Source organism: Phragmites australis, chromosome 5, assembly GCF_958298935.1.
Source record: "Phragmites australis chromosome 5, lpPhrAust1.1, whole genome shotgun sequence".
NCBI lineage: Eukaryota > Viridiplantae > Streptophyta > Magnoliopsida > Poales > Poaceae > Phragmites > Phragmites australis.
The window spans coordinates 8,075,917-8,094,760 of record NC_084925.1 but is presented as its reverse complement, the minus strand read 5'-3'; the positions used below and the strand labels follow the sequence as shown (position 1 = coordinate 8,094,760).

General features: G+C 44.9%; 1 protein-coding gene across 1 annotated transcript; it reads right to left on the bottom strand.

Moving 5' to 3' along the window:
• Positions 1-5,979: 5,979 nt before the first annotated feature.
• On the bottom strand, positions 5,980-6,666 carry LOC133917792 (uncharacterized). The gene has a single exon (XM_062361645.1). The coding sequence runs from the start codon at positions 6,664-6,666 to the stop codon at positions 5,980-5,982; it is 687 nt and encodes a 228-aa protein (XP_062217629.1).
• Positions 6,667-18,844: the final 12,178 nt, after the last annotated feature.

The window sequence follows — 18,844 nt, the reverse complement described above, 5'->3', positions numbered from 1 at the left end:
ACCATATTGCTGATTTACCTTTGCCGCATGATGATTTGCTTGTTGTTCCTTATGATAATGCTTCGTTTATATCACAACCATAACTTGTGAATGAACGTGTTAGTTATGCTTTACAATTCAATATTAGTTCTGAAATTAAACATGTTCAATGCACTGCTAGTAAGCAAGAAGAGCTGAAATTGCTATCTTCTCTAAATACTTTAGGTTATATTGAATTTGATGTTCTTTGTGAACTGAATATTTTAGAGGAGAATTTAAAACTTAATTCTGATTTACCATGCTCATCACAAAATACTTTCCATGTTATCGGCAAATACAATGATAAATTAGAATATATGGTGCATCAAGTTTATATTTGTTCAAATCTGAAACTTCCTACTATTGTTCCACAAAATGATTATTTAGAGGATTACAGTAGCACTATTAATGTCATGTCAAGTTTTTGTATTTCTATTTACAATCAATAGAATAGTTCTCAAGACAAGAACTGTTGTTGGATGCTACCATACACCACCACTATTGCTTCAACTTTCTTTGTACAAAAGATGCAAATTGATAACAGGTTGTCATGCCATATCACTTCTTTTAAAGAAGGGAAGCAAGAAAATATCATTTCTTTTAAAGAATGGGAGAAAGAAGTGATACATGCATACATTATACCAATGGTATTTACTATAGCCAATGATGATCAGGTACAATCGTTTCAAAGAGAAGTATAATTGTTTGATAAAGAACTTATGGTATTGCATAATGAGAGTTTCTTGCGTATTTTGCTTTGTGTAGAAGTTTATGGATAAGACAATGCTATACGCAAACTGAGGACGGTTTGTTGTAATGAAGGGAAGTATGATAAGCCCATGGCTCCCTCAGATATACACATGGTGAATTCGTTCCTTATTGTTCATATTTTCTTCGTAGAGAATAAAATATTACTAAGTTTTGTATTGTTTTGTCGCTTAAGAATATAGGAAAAACATCACCAGGATCATCAAGTCAACCACAAGATTAACACACAAGACACGATATTTTTAACGAGGTTCGGCCAAGTTGCCTATATCCTCGGGGCATGATTACGGACACTCCTCCCCAACTGTTTCAGTCTTACCATTGGTTACAACGGTTGTGCCTTCTATTTAAAGGCCCGAGATTTGAAATTCAACTGCAACTCTAAATCTAGTCCCACCCAATTATAACTCAAATCTATCTGTAACCTACATATATTTAATACATATACATATTCCAACAGTAGTGGCAGAAAGTAGTATTTTGTCGCAATATTTAGGACGACTGAAAATTCCAAAACGAAGACCATTCAAATCGTACGTACTGGAGGGTGCGATGCAGGTATGTTCATTATTCAAGTTTTCAAAATTGCCTCACGTTTGACAAATTATGCGAGACCATTAGCACAAACGGCAGCTAGTGCACGTTGTTGACCTTGACCGTGACCACTAGCTTCATGCATGCATGCTAGTCTCTAATCCACTCGATTACCCAACATCTCAGTCCACAAATACAACCTACTGATCTCGTACGTACTCTTTACTTCCAGTTTTGAACGTGCATCATCTGTATCTTGCCTTGTTTTTTTCCATTCAAGGTAGTATTCTTGATTCTTTTCTAAGCAAAAGACCATTTATTTACTTAGCACGTGTAACTCGCATGCAGAAAATGTTTCCCTAGGTTCTTAGCTCGGTGCCGAAGATTAGACCGTACGTTCGTCAGCGCTTAATGTCTCTAATCAACCCAACACTACACATATGTAATGTCCTAACCTAATCGCAAAGAGTTAATTTTAAGTTATGTGATACTAATTCAACATACTAACTTTTTGGTCGTATACCCGGCTCAAATTCAGACACCTTTTCTTGAAGGGAGAAAAGGGAAACTACATTTTGGTTGAATGGACCGAGTGTTTGCCTGACTTGACCTCTGCATGCTCAAGTCCAAATCCTTAACCTTTTTTTATTCGTGAGGCTAGTTCTAACCCAAGGGTCATATCTCATATCTCTGCTTTCTAGTAGCTTCCACGCATTAATGCAGAAAACCATACTCTTCTTGCGGCAACCTAATTCTAAGCCGATATTTTCCGACACTTGAACTGTGTCCTAAAAATTAAGCCTGTGTCTGCATTGTTTGTGTAAGCGGTGGAGAATAGAATGAGGACAACTCGATTGTATTGATCACAGGCTTACACTTTTATACATGTACATGAGTAATCAGTCAACAAACTAACACTAGCTATACTCAAGGAGAACCACCGAACGTGGTCTGCAGTTCGCTAACAGCCCCCTGCAGTGTGAGCGTCGTTGCCGGCGACGCACAGACTATCTCTGAACTCCTTGAAGCTCGCTGTCGGAAGACCTTTCGTTATCACGTCTGCAAATTGCTGTGTAGTAGGTACATGTAGGACTTTGCATTGTCCAACAGCCACTTGCTCCCGGACAAAGTGAACATCCAGCTCAATGTGTTTGGTGCGCTTGTGATGCACCGGATTTGAGCTCATGTAGCAGGCGGAAACATTGTCGCAAAATACCACTGTTGCCTTCTCCAATTGGCACTCGAGTTCACCCAGTAATTGCCGGATCCAGGTGCATTCGGCCACGGCATTGGCGACGCCGCGGTATTCAGCTTCAGCACTTGATCGAGAGACGGTCGTCTGTCTATTGGAAGACCAGGAGATCATGGCGTCGCCCAGGAACACACAGAACCCCGATGTGGATCGGCATGTGTCCGAGCACCCTGCCCAATCGGCGTCCGAGTAGGCGACGAGCTCCAACTTGTCAGAGCGCTGGAGGTGAAGACCGAGGTGTGTTGTCCCACGGACATAACGGAGGATCCGCTTCACGAGAGATTGGTGCACAGTTGTTGGAGCGTGCATGTGAAGGCAAGCTTGTTGGACTGCATACTGCAAGTCTAGCCGCGTCATCGTCAAGTACTGAAGAGCGCCAACAGTGCTTCGGTAGTCTGATGCATTAGAGGTGGACAGTAGCATGCCATTGTTGCTGGAGACCTTCCCTGCAGTGTCGATTGGTGTTTCACAGGGCCGGCAATCTTTCATGCTGGCACGGTCTAGAAGATCGAGAGCATACTGTTGTTGCTGAAGGAAGAAACCATTGGCTTGGCGCTGAACCTGGATGCCGAGGAGTAGTGTACCGGGCCCATGTCCTTCAGGGAGAACTCGGCATTGATGGTGTTGATGACGTGGCGGAGGGTGTCGATGGATGAGGCCGTAAGCACGATATCGTCGACGTAGAGGAGAAGGTACACGGACTCCTTGCCTTTGCGAAGAACGAACAGGGAGTTGTCGGAGCGAGTCGGCTTGAATCCCAGCGAGCCGAGGAACGACGCGAGTCGTGTGTACCAGGCCCGGGGTGCCTGTTTGAGTCCGTAGAGGCTCTTTGAGAGACGACAGACGAAGTCCTTGCGCAATGCATCGATGAAGCCCGCCGGCTATCGCGCGTACACCTGTTCGTCGAGGATGCCGTGAAGGAAGGAGTTGTTGACGTCCAGTTGGTGTACAGGCCAGCCACGCGTTGCAGCCAGTGTGAGCACCGTGCGCACCGTAGCCGGCTTGACGACGGGACAGTATGTCTCGCCGTAGTCGATGCCAGCTCGCTGCGTGAATCCGCGGACCACCCATCGCGCCTTGTACCGATCAAAGTTGCCATCCTCCTTGAATTTGTGGCGGAATATCCACTTGCCGCTAACAACATGTGTACCAGGAGGTCGAGGAACGAGCTCCCATGTCGCGTTGCCGAGCAGTGCATCAAACTCCGATTGCATCGCCGAACGCTAGTTGGGATCCTTTAGAGCCTGATGCACCGTTCGAGGGATCGGTGAGATCGGCGACGTTGTTGCAGTGGCGGCGTAGCATGGGTTCGGCTTGAACGTGCCCACACGCGACCTGGTGACCATCGGGTGAGGCTCGGCGATGGCAGTGGCGTCCGGGTATGAGGCAGCAGTCATCTCGGTCGATGCAGCCGTGCCCGAGGCCGGTGACGCGGGAGGTGGCGACGTAGTGGCAGCTGAAGTGGGCGCTGGGGTCGACGGAGTGGGAGCCGTCGATGTAGCCGATGGCGGAGCGCCGGCAGCCCTGTGCCCACGCCGTGCGCTGGTCCCGGGTTGGTTGCGCGGAGAGTGTGGATGTGGCGTCGGTGGTTGTTGTGGAAGGACCGGATCAGCCGAGATGAGATCGGGTCGCCACGGATCATAGGCGCAGGTTGTTGGCGGCGATGTCGCTGGCCCGGAACGGAAGGGGAAGACCGCTTCGTCGAAGTAGACGTGCCGCGAAGTAAGCACCTTCCGCGTCGAGAGGTTGTAGCAGCGATAGCCGCGGTGATCCTGCGAGTATCCAATAAACACACAAGCCACAGATCGAGGAGATAACTTGTTAGGGCTAGTGGATGATGTGTTTGGGTAGCATAGGCAGCCAAAGACCCGCAAGGACGTATAGTCTGGATCACAGTGGAAGAGTAGAGAGAAGGGAGTGGACAGGGACTTTGGTTTGCATGGCCTCCGATTGAGCAGGAACGTGGAGGTGTGCAAGGCTTCGACCCAGAACACAGGTGGGAGCGCAGCATGAAGGAGGAGAGCGCGGACACCGTCGTTCAATGTGCGCAGGATGCGTTCAGCCTTTCCATTTTGTTGGGATGTGTATGGGCAGGAAAGGCGAAGGAGAATGCCATGTTCAGAGTAGAATCTGCGTAAGACAGCGTTGTCAAATTCGCGTCCGTTGTCGGTCTGGAACGCCTGGATGGGACGAGCAAACTGAGTGCGGACAAAGGCGTGGAAGGACATGATTGTGCGTGCGACATCGGACTTATGACGAAGAGGGAACGTCCACACAAAGTGCGTGAAGTCATCGAGCAGCACAAGGTAGTATTGGAATCCAGTAAAACTCGAGACAGGTGAGGTCCAAACATCGCAATGCACTAAATCAAAAGGAGCATCAGTTTTCTGTTGAGATGAAGTAAAGGGTAGCCGCACATGTTTGCCTACACGACATGCATGACAGGTGTGTGACAGCTCCTTATTACAAGGGAAATCAAAGGATTGTAAAAGACGATGAAAGGACTCGGTCCCGGGGTGACCAAGTCGTTGATGCCAAAGATCAGCAGAAACAACAGCGAGGCAGTGTGTGGAAGGGTTGGCCGGCGTCTGCAGAGGATAGAGATCGCCGGTGCTGTCACTGCCGAGTATCACCGCCTTCGTGTGCCGATCCTTGACAGAGAAACCAAGATTGTCAAATTCAATTGTCACGTGTGAGAGCTCGAACAGAAATTAAGTTCTTGATCAAAGATGGAGAAACAAGCACATTATCGAGAAGAAGAGGTTGAGAGGAAGTCGGTATAGATGAAGAGAGAGTGTGAGTAATGGGAAGGGAGGTACCATTACCAACAATGATGCGTGTGGAAGAGGAATTGGGTGTGAGGGAGGAGAGGTTACCAGATCCCTGCGCCATGTGGGAGGAGGCACCCGTGTCAAGGAACCAGTCGCTGGTGGAGTTGGGTTGCTACAGCGAGAGGTTGGTGAGCGTGGCGAGGAGTTGAGGGTCCATCTGCGATGATGCGCCGGCGACGTGGGCCTGAGGTGCCGCGGAGGGAGGCCGAGCACCAAGGACACCCGCAGCGGGCGGGCAGGCACGCGACGGCCCTTGGAACGGCCACGCCTGCACCATGCCGGTCCACGGGTTCATGCTTGGCCAGAAGCCAGGGGCGGTGCAGGGTTGGAGTGGAAGCCCTTCTTCTTCTTCTTCTTGTTGGGGTAGGAGGATGTCGCTTGCGAACAGCCAGTGTTGGAGGAGCCGGCCGGGGTCGATGGCGAGGAAGGGATTTTGCCGGTGCCCCCGCGAGACGTGGGCGCGCCGTGCGTGGTCTGTGCGACGAGGGCCGCCGCAGCCTGGAGTTGGGCGCCCGAGGGAGCCGTGGTCGACGACGCACCGGCGGAGTGGGCTTCCGCGACGAGGGCCGCAACAGCCTAGAGTTTCTCCGATTCGTTGATGCGGTGTTCCTCGAGCTGTAGCATGGAGCGCGTCTTGAGGAACGACGGAAGGCACCGGCGCAGCGTGATGTGGGGGATGGCATGGTGCAGACGGGGGTTGAGGCCGCGGACGATGTTGTAGATCAGGTCCTTGTCGTTGACCGGAGCACCGAGGCCGCCAAGGCGATCGGCCATCACCTTCATGCGGGAGCAGTAGTCGAGCACCGGGAGATCGCCTTGATAGAAATTGCGGAATTCGGCGCCGAGGTAGACCGCACCCGTGTCCGTGTTGTCGCGGAACAGGGAGCGCACGCCGGTCCAGAGGGAGTAGGCGGTGTCGGCGTCCTCCGAGACGATGGCGAGGAGCTCGGGGGAGATGCGGTTGTAGAACCAGGAGACGATGGCGCAGTCATTCTGCACCCAGTCGTTGTCGCCCTTGGCCGCAGTGCCATCGACGTGTTCGCGGAGACCGTACTGGCCGAAGATGGCAGAGAAGGAACGAGCCCAGGCAGTGTAGTTGGCGTCGTTGAGATCGAGGATGATCGGGACGCGCGACTGGATGTTGATGCCGTGGACGACGGTCGGGGCAGCAGGCTCGGTCTGTACGCGGAGCGTGTGTGGCAGCAGCGACTCGGCGTCAGAGTTGTCGGAGGCAGACGACGAAGAAGAAGAGGAGGAGCTCATGGCGGCGAGGTGTTTTCAGAAAGCAGCGGAGAAATAGGATCGTAGATCGTCTGATACCATGTAAGCGGTGGAGAATAGAATGAGGACAACTCGATTGTATTGATCACAGGCTTACACTTTTATACATGTACATGAGTAATCAGTCAACAAACTAACACTAGCTATACTCAAGGAGAACCACCGAACGTGGTCTGCAGTTCGCTAACAGTTTGGTAGTATAAAAATATATTTAATGCATGAACTGTACCATGCCAACTTAGGTCCAAAATATCATGGCTTTGTGTGGTTCCAAAACCAATAGTTTTATTAACTAGGAAAACTGTAGCACAACAACCACCCAAAACTTATTTTTGACCTCAGTTTCCCTGGCGGCAAAAGCTCATCAATCAAATTTGCCATCGGCACAAAAGTATGCATGATTTTTTGAAGATGGTTCAAAATAAATCACAAAAAGTTGCCTTGATCCAAACAGAAAGGGAGGCCAATAATATCTCATGTGGAAAACTGTAATCAGTGAATTTCTCAAAGAAAAATAACAGCTTTACCTTTTCCAGTCTAAAAAATATATTTTTTATATTAAAGTTTATAATTAATTAGCATCTACCAATACCACAACAAAAGCAGAATAATTACCACAGTGGCCCAATTGAAAATGTTTGTCCAGTGCTGGTCTCCCTTTTATTGGATTTAAACATATATAAAATTGCATATGTATGCTCTCGTAGTACGACACTACCGACCTAGTTTGCCACATGGATATAGTTTGACCCATCTATAAAATGAACTCGCTGTAAGGACGCTAGCTGTATTGTATTTGTAATATTTTACAGAGCTCTCAGTCAAAAAAAAAGGAAGGAGTAAAAGATCGAGGGCAGGCCAGATGAATGGCGAGACTGACTCCCTTTATAATACTACTGGAGATTAAGGATAAGAGGTTCATTATTATTTGTTTGAGAAATGATAAGATATATATATATATATATATATATTAACATATAATCACCACGGATCGACCAAACATATGTTGCACGTCAGCCATCTATTCCAATTAAGCCAATTGACATACCTTGCAGCTTCAACCGCCCAATTCGCCACACTTGACACGTAATGCACCAGCGACATTAAGATAGCATTCGGTTGTTTGAACAAAGTTAAATGGGATGTGGTTATTTTTTATAGGATAGTCTTGGATAAGATGGTGCAAATAAGTTGTTTGGTTAGATGTATAAGATGCTACGAGAATGTATTTTGTTGGATGTATGGGAATGTGGAAGATTAATTTTTAATAATATGTCTGTAATTAACTGGGGTACCTTTGAGATCAAAAATTGAACACGAAGTGAGACACACGATGTAAACAAGTTCGGAGGCCCGATTAGAGTAATACCCTATGTCCAATATGGATGATGATGTATATGTAGTCTCTCAAGTACAAGCAATGTGACTAGATCTATTATAAGTAGCAAATAGGATCTAAGCTAATCTAGAGCTGAAGTAGTCGAGTATTTTTAATGGTCTTGGTGCTTACGTCGAGTTGCAGATGCATGAGTTTTCTCCTTCTCTCTTTCCTTTTTTCTCCTTTTCCCGGGGGTCTGATCCCCGCTTTATATAGGGCTGATATGACACCTCATATCCAGCCGTATATGATATGGAGTTAACTATCGTGTCCACCAAGACAAAACTGATGAATCCGACTTGGATATTAGTTGTTCTTAAGTTGGACAACCAATCGAGATCTTCCTTGTATACGTTTTCTAGAAATCTGAGTGTACTAGGTACCGCAAATCCAATTCCATAGTATCCGGAGTTGTTATACATGTGCATAAAATACCATGTCCATATACAGTATACTCCTTATACGTATATACCCTATATTTAGATATTCGAAAGTAGCCCCCTAACTCTACTCAATAGGGTGGATTTCCACAAGTGTCTACTCGAGCACCATCAAGTTTGATCTTAGTCGAGTAAGGTAGATCAAACTTATAGTGAAAGAATCGAGTAAGACTATGCTCTATTCTAAGGGTCGCGTGGAAACGCTTTTAGGTCTAGCGCCCTGCTATTACACGCACTCGATACTCAAGAAAGGCTTGGGCAATTCGACTTCTCAACATCCGTCTCTGAGTAGAATTAAAAAGATTTCCAAAATTTGAAATATTGGGTATATGAGCATTTAATGCGCATAGATGGGTGTGCAGAGATTCGCACAACGCCATCATCTTGCCTTTCATGCCGATTGAGGCACCACAGATATAGGGGTGGTTACCAAAAAGGCGATAAGTTTCTAGCTATTCATCTGTTCGAACCTGAACTGTAGCAATTCTTCATTACTCCTACCCTCGACCTTCTCACACAAGCTTCCATCTTTCTCCATCCAAGCATGCGCCACCACCGGAAGACTTGAACTCATAGATTTCGGCTCCCCTATGAAGACCTCTACTCCTTCCTCACCGGAGAAGCAGCCCGACACGAGGACTGCTGGCGCCTCCCCTGAGCAGATAGACGTGATAAAGCACCTAACTGAAGTCTGAGTGATTTTGTCGATGCAAGAATCAAGGCTAAAGGAGCTTGAAGTTAAAAAGATAGTGCATCGTCATGATCTGGTCGACTGAAGACCTGCATCTAGTGAGGAATTCCCATCTTACTGATTCGACTATGAGATCGTGGTTTTTGAATCCTTCTTCTAATGTGGATTCAACGTTCTCCCTTCTAAGTTTCTTCTCAATATACTTGACTGGATCCAAATCGAGCTCCACCACTTAAATCCAAACTCCATCACTATGCTTAGTGTCTTTGTTCATCTTTATGAAGCCTTCCTCATTATCGAGCCTAGTTTGAATCGGTTGCAGTATTTTTTTCATCCAAAAAGGAAGAAGGAGAACAAGTGTGTAGGAGGTTATGGTTTCCAACTGCGATTTGGAATGAAAAACTCCTATATCCCAGTTGCTTTAATCTCCTCTTGGCAAAAGGATTAAAAAAATACTGACCCTAGCCTAGTCCACTTCCCCTTAATCTATAGAGGTCTCTTTCCCCTGCAAAATCCATCCTGGATGAAGAAGCACCACGAATCCAACCACACCGTCTACTACGTCATGATGAATGGTGATCTTAGGCAAAGTGGCTTAACCAGGTGATATGTAGCCAAAGACTTCATTAGTCGCACTTGACCGCTACACGTTGATCCCCTTTGGCAGTTATGACCCCTTTGGGGCCTAGGATCTTGAGTGTTTGATACACGTAGTGCACCATGTCCATAAACTTGCCTAGCATTGGGCGGCCCAGAATCACATTGTAAGTTCTCTCAAAGTCCATCACATCAAAGGTTAACTTCTCTATACGAAAGTTGTCAGGCTCTCCAAACATGAATGGCAGCTCGATCTGGCCAAGGGGTATATTGGATGAATTTGGGGTTATACCATGAAAAGGCTCAGCTCCTGCCTTGAGCTCTGACCTTGAAATTTCCATCTTGTCTAACATCCTGGCAAAGATGACATTAAGTGAACTACCCCCATTAACCAATATTTTATGTATCTTGATGTTAAGGATAGTAGACTGGACCACGACTGGGTATCGACCAGGGTGTGGAACCATAGCTAGGTGGTCAACTTGGTTAAAGGTGATTGGGACCTCTAACCACTTGAGGTATCGAGTTGGTCCTGTTAGAGCAAAGTTGACCTCTCTCTCTCGACTGCTTTGTATTGTCTCTTGGACTCATACGTGGAAGATCCACCGAAGATGTGTGCCAAGTGTTGATCAACCTTGCCAAATTCAGGTTCATCATCTTTAGCGTATGGCTTGGCCTATTTGTTATGATACTCAGCAACAGCGACCTTGAGCTTATCATTGACCTTCTTTTAATGATGTGGCATTCATCGAAGTTGTGTTGGTTAGTCCGATGGACGGGACACCACTTTCCACCACCTCGGCTTAGGCCTTTGTTATCCCTGGTTATCCAGGCAGGGTTTGCTCGGAGTGATGTTACACAACTTGCTCCTGTTGACCGCAGCTACAGTCGTGTCAGGATCTTTGCGCTTGTCACCAAGTTTACTCCTCTTTCCCCCGTTCTTCGAGGACTTTGGATTGTCCTTGCAAGGATGAGGGTTTTTGATATGTGCCTGAGATTTAGCACGCTTTGTAGATTTGTTGGCCAACTCGAAGAGCTCTTTGACTGTTTGGATTTTTCTAATAGCTAACTTACCGACTAGATCTTTGTCCTTGATGCCTCTCTTAAAGGCGATGGTGATTGACTTGTCGGAGATATCTGGGATCATGTTGCACCTATTGTTGAACCTCCAGATAAAGTCTCAAAGAGATTCGTCTTTTCCCTGGTTCAGCTGATGAAGATCTTTCTCCGTTCATGGACGCTCGAATGTGCCCTGGCGATGAACTGAGCCTTCAGCTCGACCTACGATCGGATCGAGTTGGGAGGCAAGTTCAATAGCAAGGACCGTGCTAGCCCATCCAGCGCGGTCAGCAGATAGTTGGCCATCACCTTGTTATCACCCCCCGCCGCTCGAATAACAGTGGTATAGATCTACAACCACTCAATGGGATTGAGCTTTCTATCGTATTTTTGGATCAAACCGGCTTTGAACTTCTCGGGCCATCATATTGACCGGAGTTCAGGTGTGAAGGATTCACAACCCCTATCAAACTCTTCAGGAGGCGGAGGATGAGGATTGTCATGCATGTTCCTTCGAACACGAGAGTCATGGTTATTGTCGCGTCCTAGAGATATGCGCTCAATATAAAGTTGATCATCCTCATGGTGTTCCTTGTGATGGTTTTCTATCACTCTCCGTAGATCATGCCGATCGTGAGGGATGTGATTTCTCAAGTCTTCCTAGTTCTTGCACCTATGAATATGGCAGTTACAGCCTAGCCCACAAGACTGCGCTCGACCTCAACCACCCCAGCTTTCCATCTGTGATTCTTCAACTTAGGGATGTCCGCCTTTGTGACTCCTCGAACTGGCTCCTTCTCGACTTGGGGGCCTAGAACTGCCAAGGTTGTTTACTCGAGTAGCCTGGATCTGAGCCGCATCAAGTAAAATCTTCATTTGATTGAGCATTAGGGTTACAGGATTCGCTAGATCCAACTTGGGAAAGAATCTTAGAATCATAAGAGCACCCTGGACATTAGCCTCTAGAATACTGAAGACACCACTACCGAGGCTTGGCTACAGCTGAGTCGATGAAGCCTCGTGACAGTTGTCCTGAGAGTATCCATTCCTCGATCTCGGGATCGGTTGTGGTTGAGACGTACCCACAGGAAATCGTCATAGGAAACCAGAGGGCACCTGGCCTCCTGCGGTTCATCGATGATCAGTAGTATTAGGAGCTAACTGGGCACCAGCCTGAAAGGACAATGATGTCACCTAGAGGGGGGGTGCATAGGCATTTTTACAAAAAATCAACCCTTTCTACCGTTGGTCTAAACTTGCAGCGGAATATAAACTAACGAGTTTTTCACAAGAGAAAAACCTAAATATGCTAGGCTCAACTAGTGCACAATCACCCTAAATAAGTGTGAAAATTACAATCCTAAGGTGACAAAAATTACTCTAATCTAGCAAGAGATATGCAATAAAACTTAAATTGAAAAAGGCTGAAAACACTGTTCATATACCTGAAATTACTGTTCACCGGACAGGAGTCTCCGGGTTGTACAGGTCCAGAAACTCCGGTGAACTCCGGATTTTCCGGTTTCTGTACAGAACAGAGCCCGAAACTGAATAAAAAGGATGGGTAAAGAGTTCTAGCTCAAACCAAGTGATGCCGTGTGTTCCTGGAGATAAATCAAAGTAGATCCACGGAGAACCTACACTCAAATACACACAAACAAGTAGATCGAGCAATATGCACAAAGATTTGAGCAAGAACTTAAAAGTAAGTTAACAAGAGAGGAGACACAAAGATTTGTTTCCCGAAGTTCGGATTCACCACCGTGAATCCTACGTCTCCGTTGAGGAAGCTCCAACGAGCCGGGTCTCTTTCAACCGCTTTCCTCGATCCACTCTTGATTTCTTCCCTTGCGGAGGCGAAATCGAGCCCTTCACAAACTTTCCCGCGGCTCACCACAAGCACGGGAGCTCACCGGCGACACCTAGCTGGCTAGGAGGCTTCACCTCCAAGAGTAACAAACGCTTCGAGAACTTTTTGTCAAGAACTCAAGTGCTCAAGATTGGATTTTAGCTCACTTGCACTCAATCTTCCAATCTCTCAACCCAACTCACTTTTCTTCTCAAATCACACACTAGAATGGAGTGGGATGGAGTTCTTTTGGCTCTAAAAAGTGTTTCTTTCGTGCCCTTGCAGCAGCCCCAAAGGATGGGGTGAGTGGGGTATAAATAGCCCACTCTAAACAACTAGCCGTTACTGTTTTTGTCAGAACTGACCGGAGTATCCGGTGAACACCGGAGTATCCGGCCCTAAATCCAAATACGGCGTCAGAACGGTCACAGAATGTGTCAGAACTAGCCGTTATGCTCTTTTCTAGACTTTTACCGGAGTATCCGGCCTACACCGGAGTATCCGGTCGGCACTTAACACAGAAAACAGCCCCGGAGACTTCCCGGAGTCTCCGGCCACTTCAGGTACCAGAGTATCCAGACTTCACCGGAGTCTCCGGCCTTTCCAGGTACCGGAGTATCCGGCCTACATCGGAGTCTCCGGCCACAGCACAGCTGACCTCCGAAAAACGGCGATAACTTTTGATCCCGGAGTCCGATTTCGACGATTTTTGACTCTATGGAAAGCTTATTCAGAGGGCTACACATCCCAACTGAATTCATGACCTAAAACACATAGGATAAAATTAGGAACACTCCAAAACCCATTTTGGACACTTCCGCACTTTCCGCTCCGGACTCTTAACAACAAACTCTCACTTTGGGTTTGGTTGGGAACTCTTGAGCACTGAGACACGACAATTAGCTCATGTTGCATCCCTCTTAATAGTGCAGCATACCTATACTCAAATTCAAAGATAAAACTCGTTTGAACCACTTTGAGCATTTGAAAACTTTCAAGTACCGCTTCTTTTTCTTTCAAACCTTGAGGGTTGCCAACTTCCATATATTCTTCACTCCATCTCTTCTTGATTCTTCATATGATTGATGTGAATCATCCATAGCTTCCCATAGCCTCGCACGGTCCATCGGCGCAAAGCCTTCACTCGCTCTTCACCACCGCCTTGGTCCTTCGGCGCCAAGCCATTTGCTTGCCCTTCACCACGGATGGTCCATCGCAGCTGAGTCTTGCTTGCCCTTCACCGTCTTGCCATAGAAAACCACTTTGTATTCGACATCTTCAAGGAATTCACTTTTTCATATATGGAGTACACTCTTGTTCTTCACTCTTGGCATATATGATTTCAATTCAACTCATGCCTTCTTATGGATCATAACCCCAACTCACTCTAAAGCACAAAACACATGGGTTAGTCCATAAAACCTAAATGACAACATTTATACCTTAAGTTACTCGATCTCCACAAGTAACTTTAGCCTTCATGTATATTGTCAATCTTCATATAGAACCTAACCCCACTCATTCTTAAACACATAGCACACAGGTTAGTCCATAAAATTCTATTAACAAATCATACCTTTAGTTACTTGATCTTCACAAGCAACTTAGCCTTCAAGCTTATTGCTAATCTTATTGAGCTTCTTCTTCTTCTTATGAGCATCACTAAAATCTCAATGACTTTTGATGCAATTCTTTGAACCCATGACATTTCTCAAAGAATCCATGCTTCATCATTTATGCATCTCCTATGGAATAACCTAATAGCAATTCTCAATATGATTGTTAGTCCATAGGCATTGTCATCACTTACCCGAGCATCACCTAGAGCTCATTCATCTTGATGCATTTTCAATCTTCCCATTCACCTAGAGTTCATGCATGTCTCTTCTCCATGCATCACCTATTGAACAACCTACTAACAATCTCAACAACATTGTTAGTCCATATGTATTGTCATTAATTACCAAAACCACACATAGGGGCTAGATGCACTTTCACAGCCACATACGTTCCTGGGGGCATATCTTTAGCGACACTGATAACGTGGGCGGCAGCTATCGCTGCTGGGTTCATGGGAATCCCGATGCCATTGTTCTCTATGGCACTTTGATTTACTGTCATAGTGTCGTCGGGTGGGATTCTGACTCCTCGAGCGATGAACATGAATTGATCCGTTCGGCTGCTCTGGATGTTGACCGAGTTGTCATTGCCACTCTCATGATATCCGTCCTTGTTGTTGGTGTCTATGCACTAGAGAATATTGGGCTCCTTTGGATCCCAGTCGAGATGTCCCACCCAATGATATGCGTCCAATGGGCTGGACTCAAGAATACCAGTGTGGGTCAATCCATCTTGTTTGTCCCAGAGGAAAACCATATCTCCAAAGAGGATCTCAGATCTAGCAGGAGGCGATGAGTACATGGCTTCCACCAACTCAAAGTGGTCGTAGAAACCATCGTCAGAGAAACTAGCACGGATGTGAACTCGAGAAATGATCAATCCTAAAACTAGAAGAAGGGTCCTACCTGGTATGCCAACTGTCAAAGATTAATTTCTGGCAATATGTTCATACTTGATTGGGGTACCTTCGAGATCAAGGATTAAACACGAAGTGAGACACACGATGTAGATAAGTTCGGACCCCCGGTTGGAGTAATATTATATGTCCTGTATAGATGGTGATATATATGTACTCTCTCAAGTACATAAAATGTGACTAGACCTATTACAAGTAGCAGATCGGATCTAAGCTAATATAGAGCTGAAGTCGCCAAGTATTTTCTATGGTCTTGGTGCTTACGTCAAGTTACAAATGCGTGAGTTTTCTCCTTCTCTCTTTCCTTTTTCCTCCTTCTGTTCCCAGGGGTATGGGTCCCTATTTTATATAGGGATGATATATCGTCTCTTATCCAGCCGTAGTTGATATAGAGTCATCTATCTTGTCCAACAAGATAAAGCAGATGAATCTGATTTGGAAACTAGTCATTCTCGAGTTGGGCAACCAATCGAGACCTTCCTAGTATAAGTTTTCTAGATTTCTGAGTGTATTAGATACCGTAAATTCGGTTTCGTAGTATCCTGAGTTATTATACATGTGCATGATATACCATGTCCATATATAGTGTACTATTTATGCGTATACACCACATATTTAGATATTCGACAGGGATAATACGAGAACGTGTTTAGTTGCTTAAAATTCATGTATTATATCCATATATAACTTTATTATTTTACTGAAATAATAATTTATATTTGTTATTAACAACAAACTATGCTAATTAGTACTAATAGTTACTAATTACATTTAATCATAACTTAAGTTATAAATAATCAACACTAAATACCCACAATAATAATTAGTTATAGTTAATAACATCTAATTATAATTAATGTTTAACCAAAAATCCTTAATAACCACCGATAGTCACTAATTATCACTAATCGTAAGTGATTAGCGGAGTTGATAGAATATGTTCAGGGTCGTTCTATCGATTTTCACGCACTGGACCGTTCAGCATCTGGATGGAATATTCCTAAAATTTGTATCACTCCATTCAGGATGGTTTGGTTCGATTCAACCAACTAAAAATGGAGAAGATGTCTCGTCCTGAACAATCTCATCCAGGCTCAGGCTCGTACGCCCAACCAAACACATGGTAAGTATTTATCAACTGATCATCGCTATCACATGCTTCATGTCGAGCTAACAGTAGAAGGGCTGTAAATGCCACTTTATTTTTCACTTAAAATGTGCATGCTTCGTTTTCCGCTCAATCCCCATATTTGCAAAATTGTTTACTTACAAAGAAGACTCCAAGCCAGGTTCACCTTTTGCTAATTAGTACTAATTGTTTACTTAGTGTATGTGCAGGGGCATATTCAGTCCCCCCCTCCCAACCATCGTGCTCCCCTCTTATTCTTTGAGATCGTGGATGAAGGAGAGTAAGAAAACAAAAGGTGAGGGAGAAAAAAAGGGAGAGCTCAAGCACCCTCTCCCCGTCCTCTTCCACCAACCACCGTGATCTCCTCCCATTCTTTAAGATTATGAATGAAGGAGAGGAAGAAAAAAAAAGTAAGAAAGAAAAAGAGGAAGAGAAGGGAGAGGAAGAAGATGAGAAAGAGAGAGGTGGAGGAACTTTGCCCTACCCCCGCCACTATGTATGTGTATGGAACGAGCTAATAGTTAATAAAGCGATGATGGCTGTGATAACGTGCTGCGCAAGGAGTGAGAGGACACTTGGGTGAGGGATTTGTCACTCGATTGATTGGGGCTCTAAACACACTTGTTTTTGTGCAATAATTGGGGAGAAGTCAGGTGATCAGCTGAAGATCGATCGATTACGCGTCAAATGATTGGACGGGGCCAGGGGGGAGAGTTTAATTAAGAAGCTTATCACCGGTCCAAACTCCAACGTACTAAAAGTCCACTGGCCGTACGGATTAGCGAAAAATAAAGTCTAAGTACAAATATAAGAAGAGAGGAATATAATACGGTGCAGGGAGCCTAGCTACGCCTGAGTTAATAGCAAGTATTCGTTCATAAGAATTATATTTGGGGGGGAATCAAAGAAGATAATTATATATGTGCATCGGTTAACAACGCAGAATAGATTTCGATCAGCACTCAAGAATCCATGCGAGACTGAAAATTCACATATGTTTAGGGCTGACGAATTGACCTGTTTTGTCCCATGCATGCAGATTGCAGAAAGTCGCGATGCGCCGGCGTCAACTTGCTGTGCCTTGAATCGAGGAATTCAAGGCACCTGCATGGTCTCTAAATTAGTAACAGGCGGTATCAACTATCAAGGCCGATCGAGTTAGAAGGGGTCAAAGCGGTAATGATCAGGAATAATTCAGGGCGGATGCGGATCAGAGTTGAACCAGCACGTAGGAATCCATGAGTTTCCAACCATATTTCCTTCATTTCATTCCATTTTCGATTTTCTTTCTCATTTTTATTCCCTTTATTTTGTCTCATCTCCAACAGTTTATCTTTAAAGAGAATCGTGAAGAGAAAAGATAGAGAACCCCGTTCTGAAGGGAACGACCCTAGAAATCCCATCGTGAAGGGAAACCGTTGCAACGCTGAAGGGAACGAAAATCCCTTCACGACGGGATTTTGATCCCCGAAAGGAATCTGTTGGGGCTGATCTTATGCGATCCATATATGTCTTTGAAATATAGGACAAAAAATTTGAACCGAGAGCGGCTTCAACAACCAAGACTTGTATATTTCGATCGATCAGCGCCTCAAGCAATCTCTCATCTGCTGAGTATGTAGTAAGCAGTGGGAACGCTTGGTCCTTGCTGGTCTGGACTTCCCCGTCTCTCATCGTCCACGCCTGCTCCATGGATAAGCATGCACTAGCTAACTAGCTAGCCTCCCAAATACCACAACAGCTGAACATGACACCATGTTGAAAAAGTGCACACAGAGAGTACAAAAGAGTGTACGATTGATAGATGCATCGGTGAAGCTCTCACTGACGAAGCGTGATATGTATGATAGCGAGGCACTTAAAACAGCTAGAGGACATGTACATCTCGATCGGTTACACTAACGTACGTATGAAGCCAGCTAGCTAGCTCGCGATGTCTGGGGTGGGGGGGGGGGGGGGGCAGCACCTGTAAAGACGCTATTTGAGGCTTTTTTCTAGTGGTAATGTTATTTGAGGCTTTTTTCTAGAGGTGATATTTTATACATTTGAGGCATCTTATAGACTACTCTTAAGAAATAATATCCTATGTAAAAGCAAGTTGTGTTATAACATCCTGAGTTTTAGCATATAGATTATAGTAAATTCATTATTTTTTAAAAAATCTAATTATTAAAGCACCATAAAATCAAGACAATATATATATTTGAATATATATATATATATATATATATATATATATATATATATATATATATTGTATGTGTATATTCAAATATATTGTTTTGGCTAAGTATTCTAAAGAGCAACAAATTAATTTCTAATTTAACCCCTACATTAATTTGGATCATATGTGTTTCGGTTTATTTGTTTTATGGTTATTTGAGTGAAGATTTGAATTTGAATGTCTCTCAAATTTAAATCTATTTCTTAGATTTAATTCAGTTGAATTCCAAATTCAATTTCAATCTTTTGAATTCAATC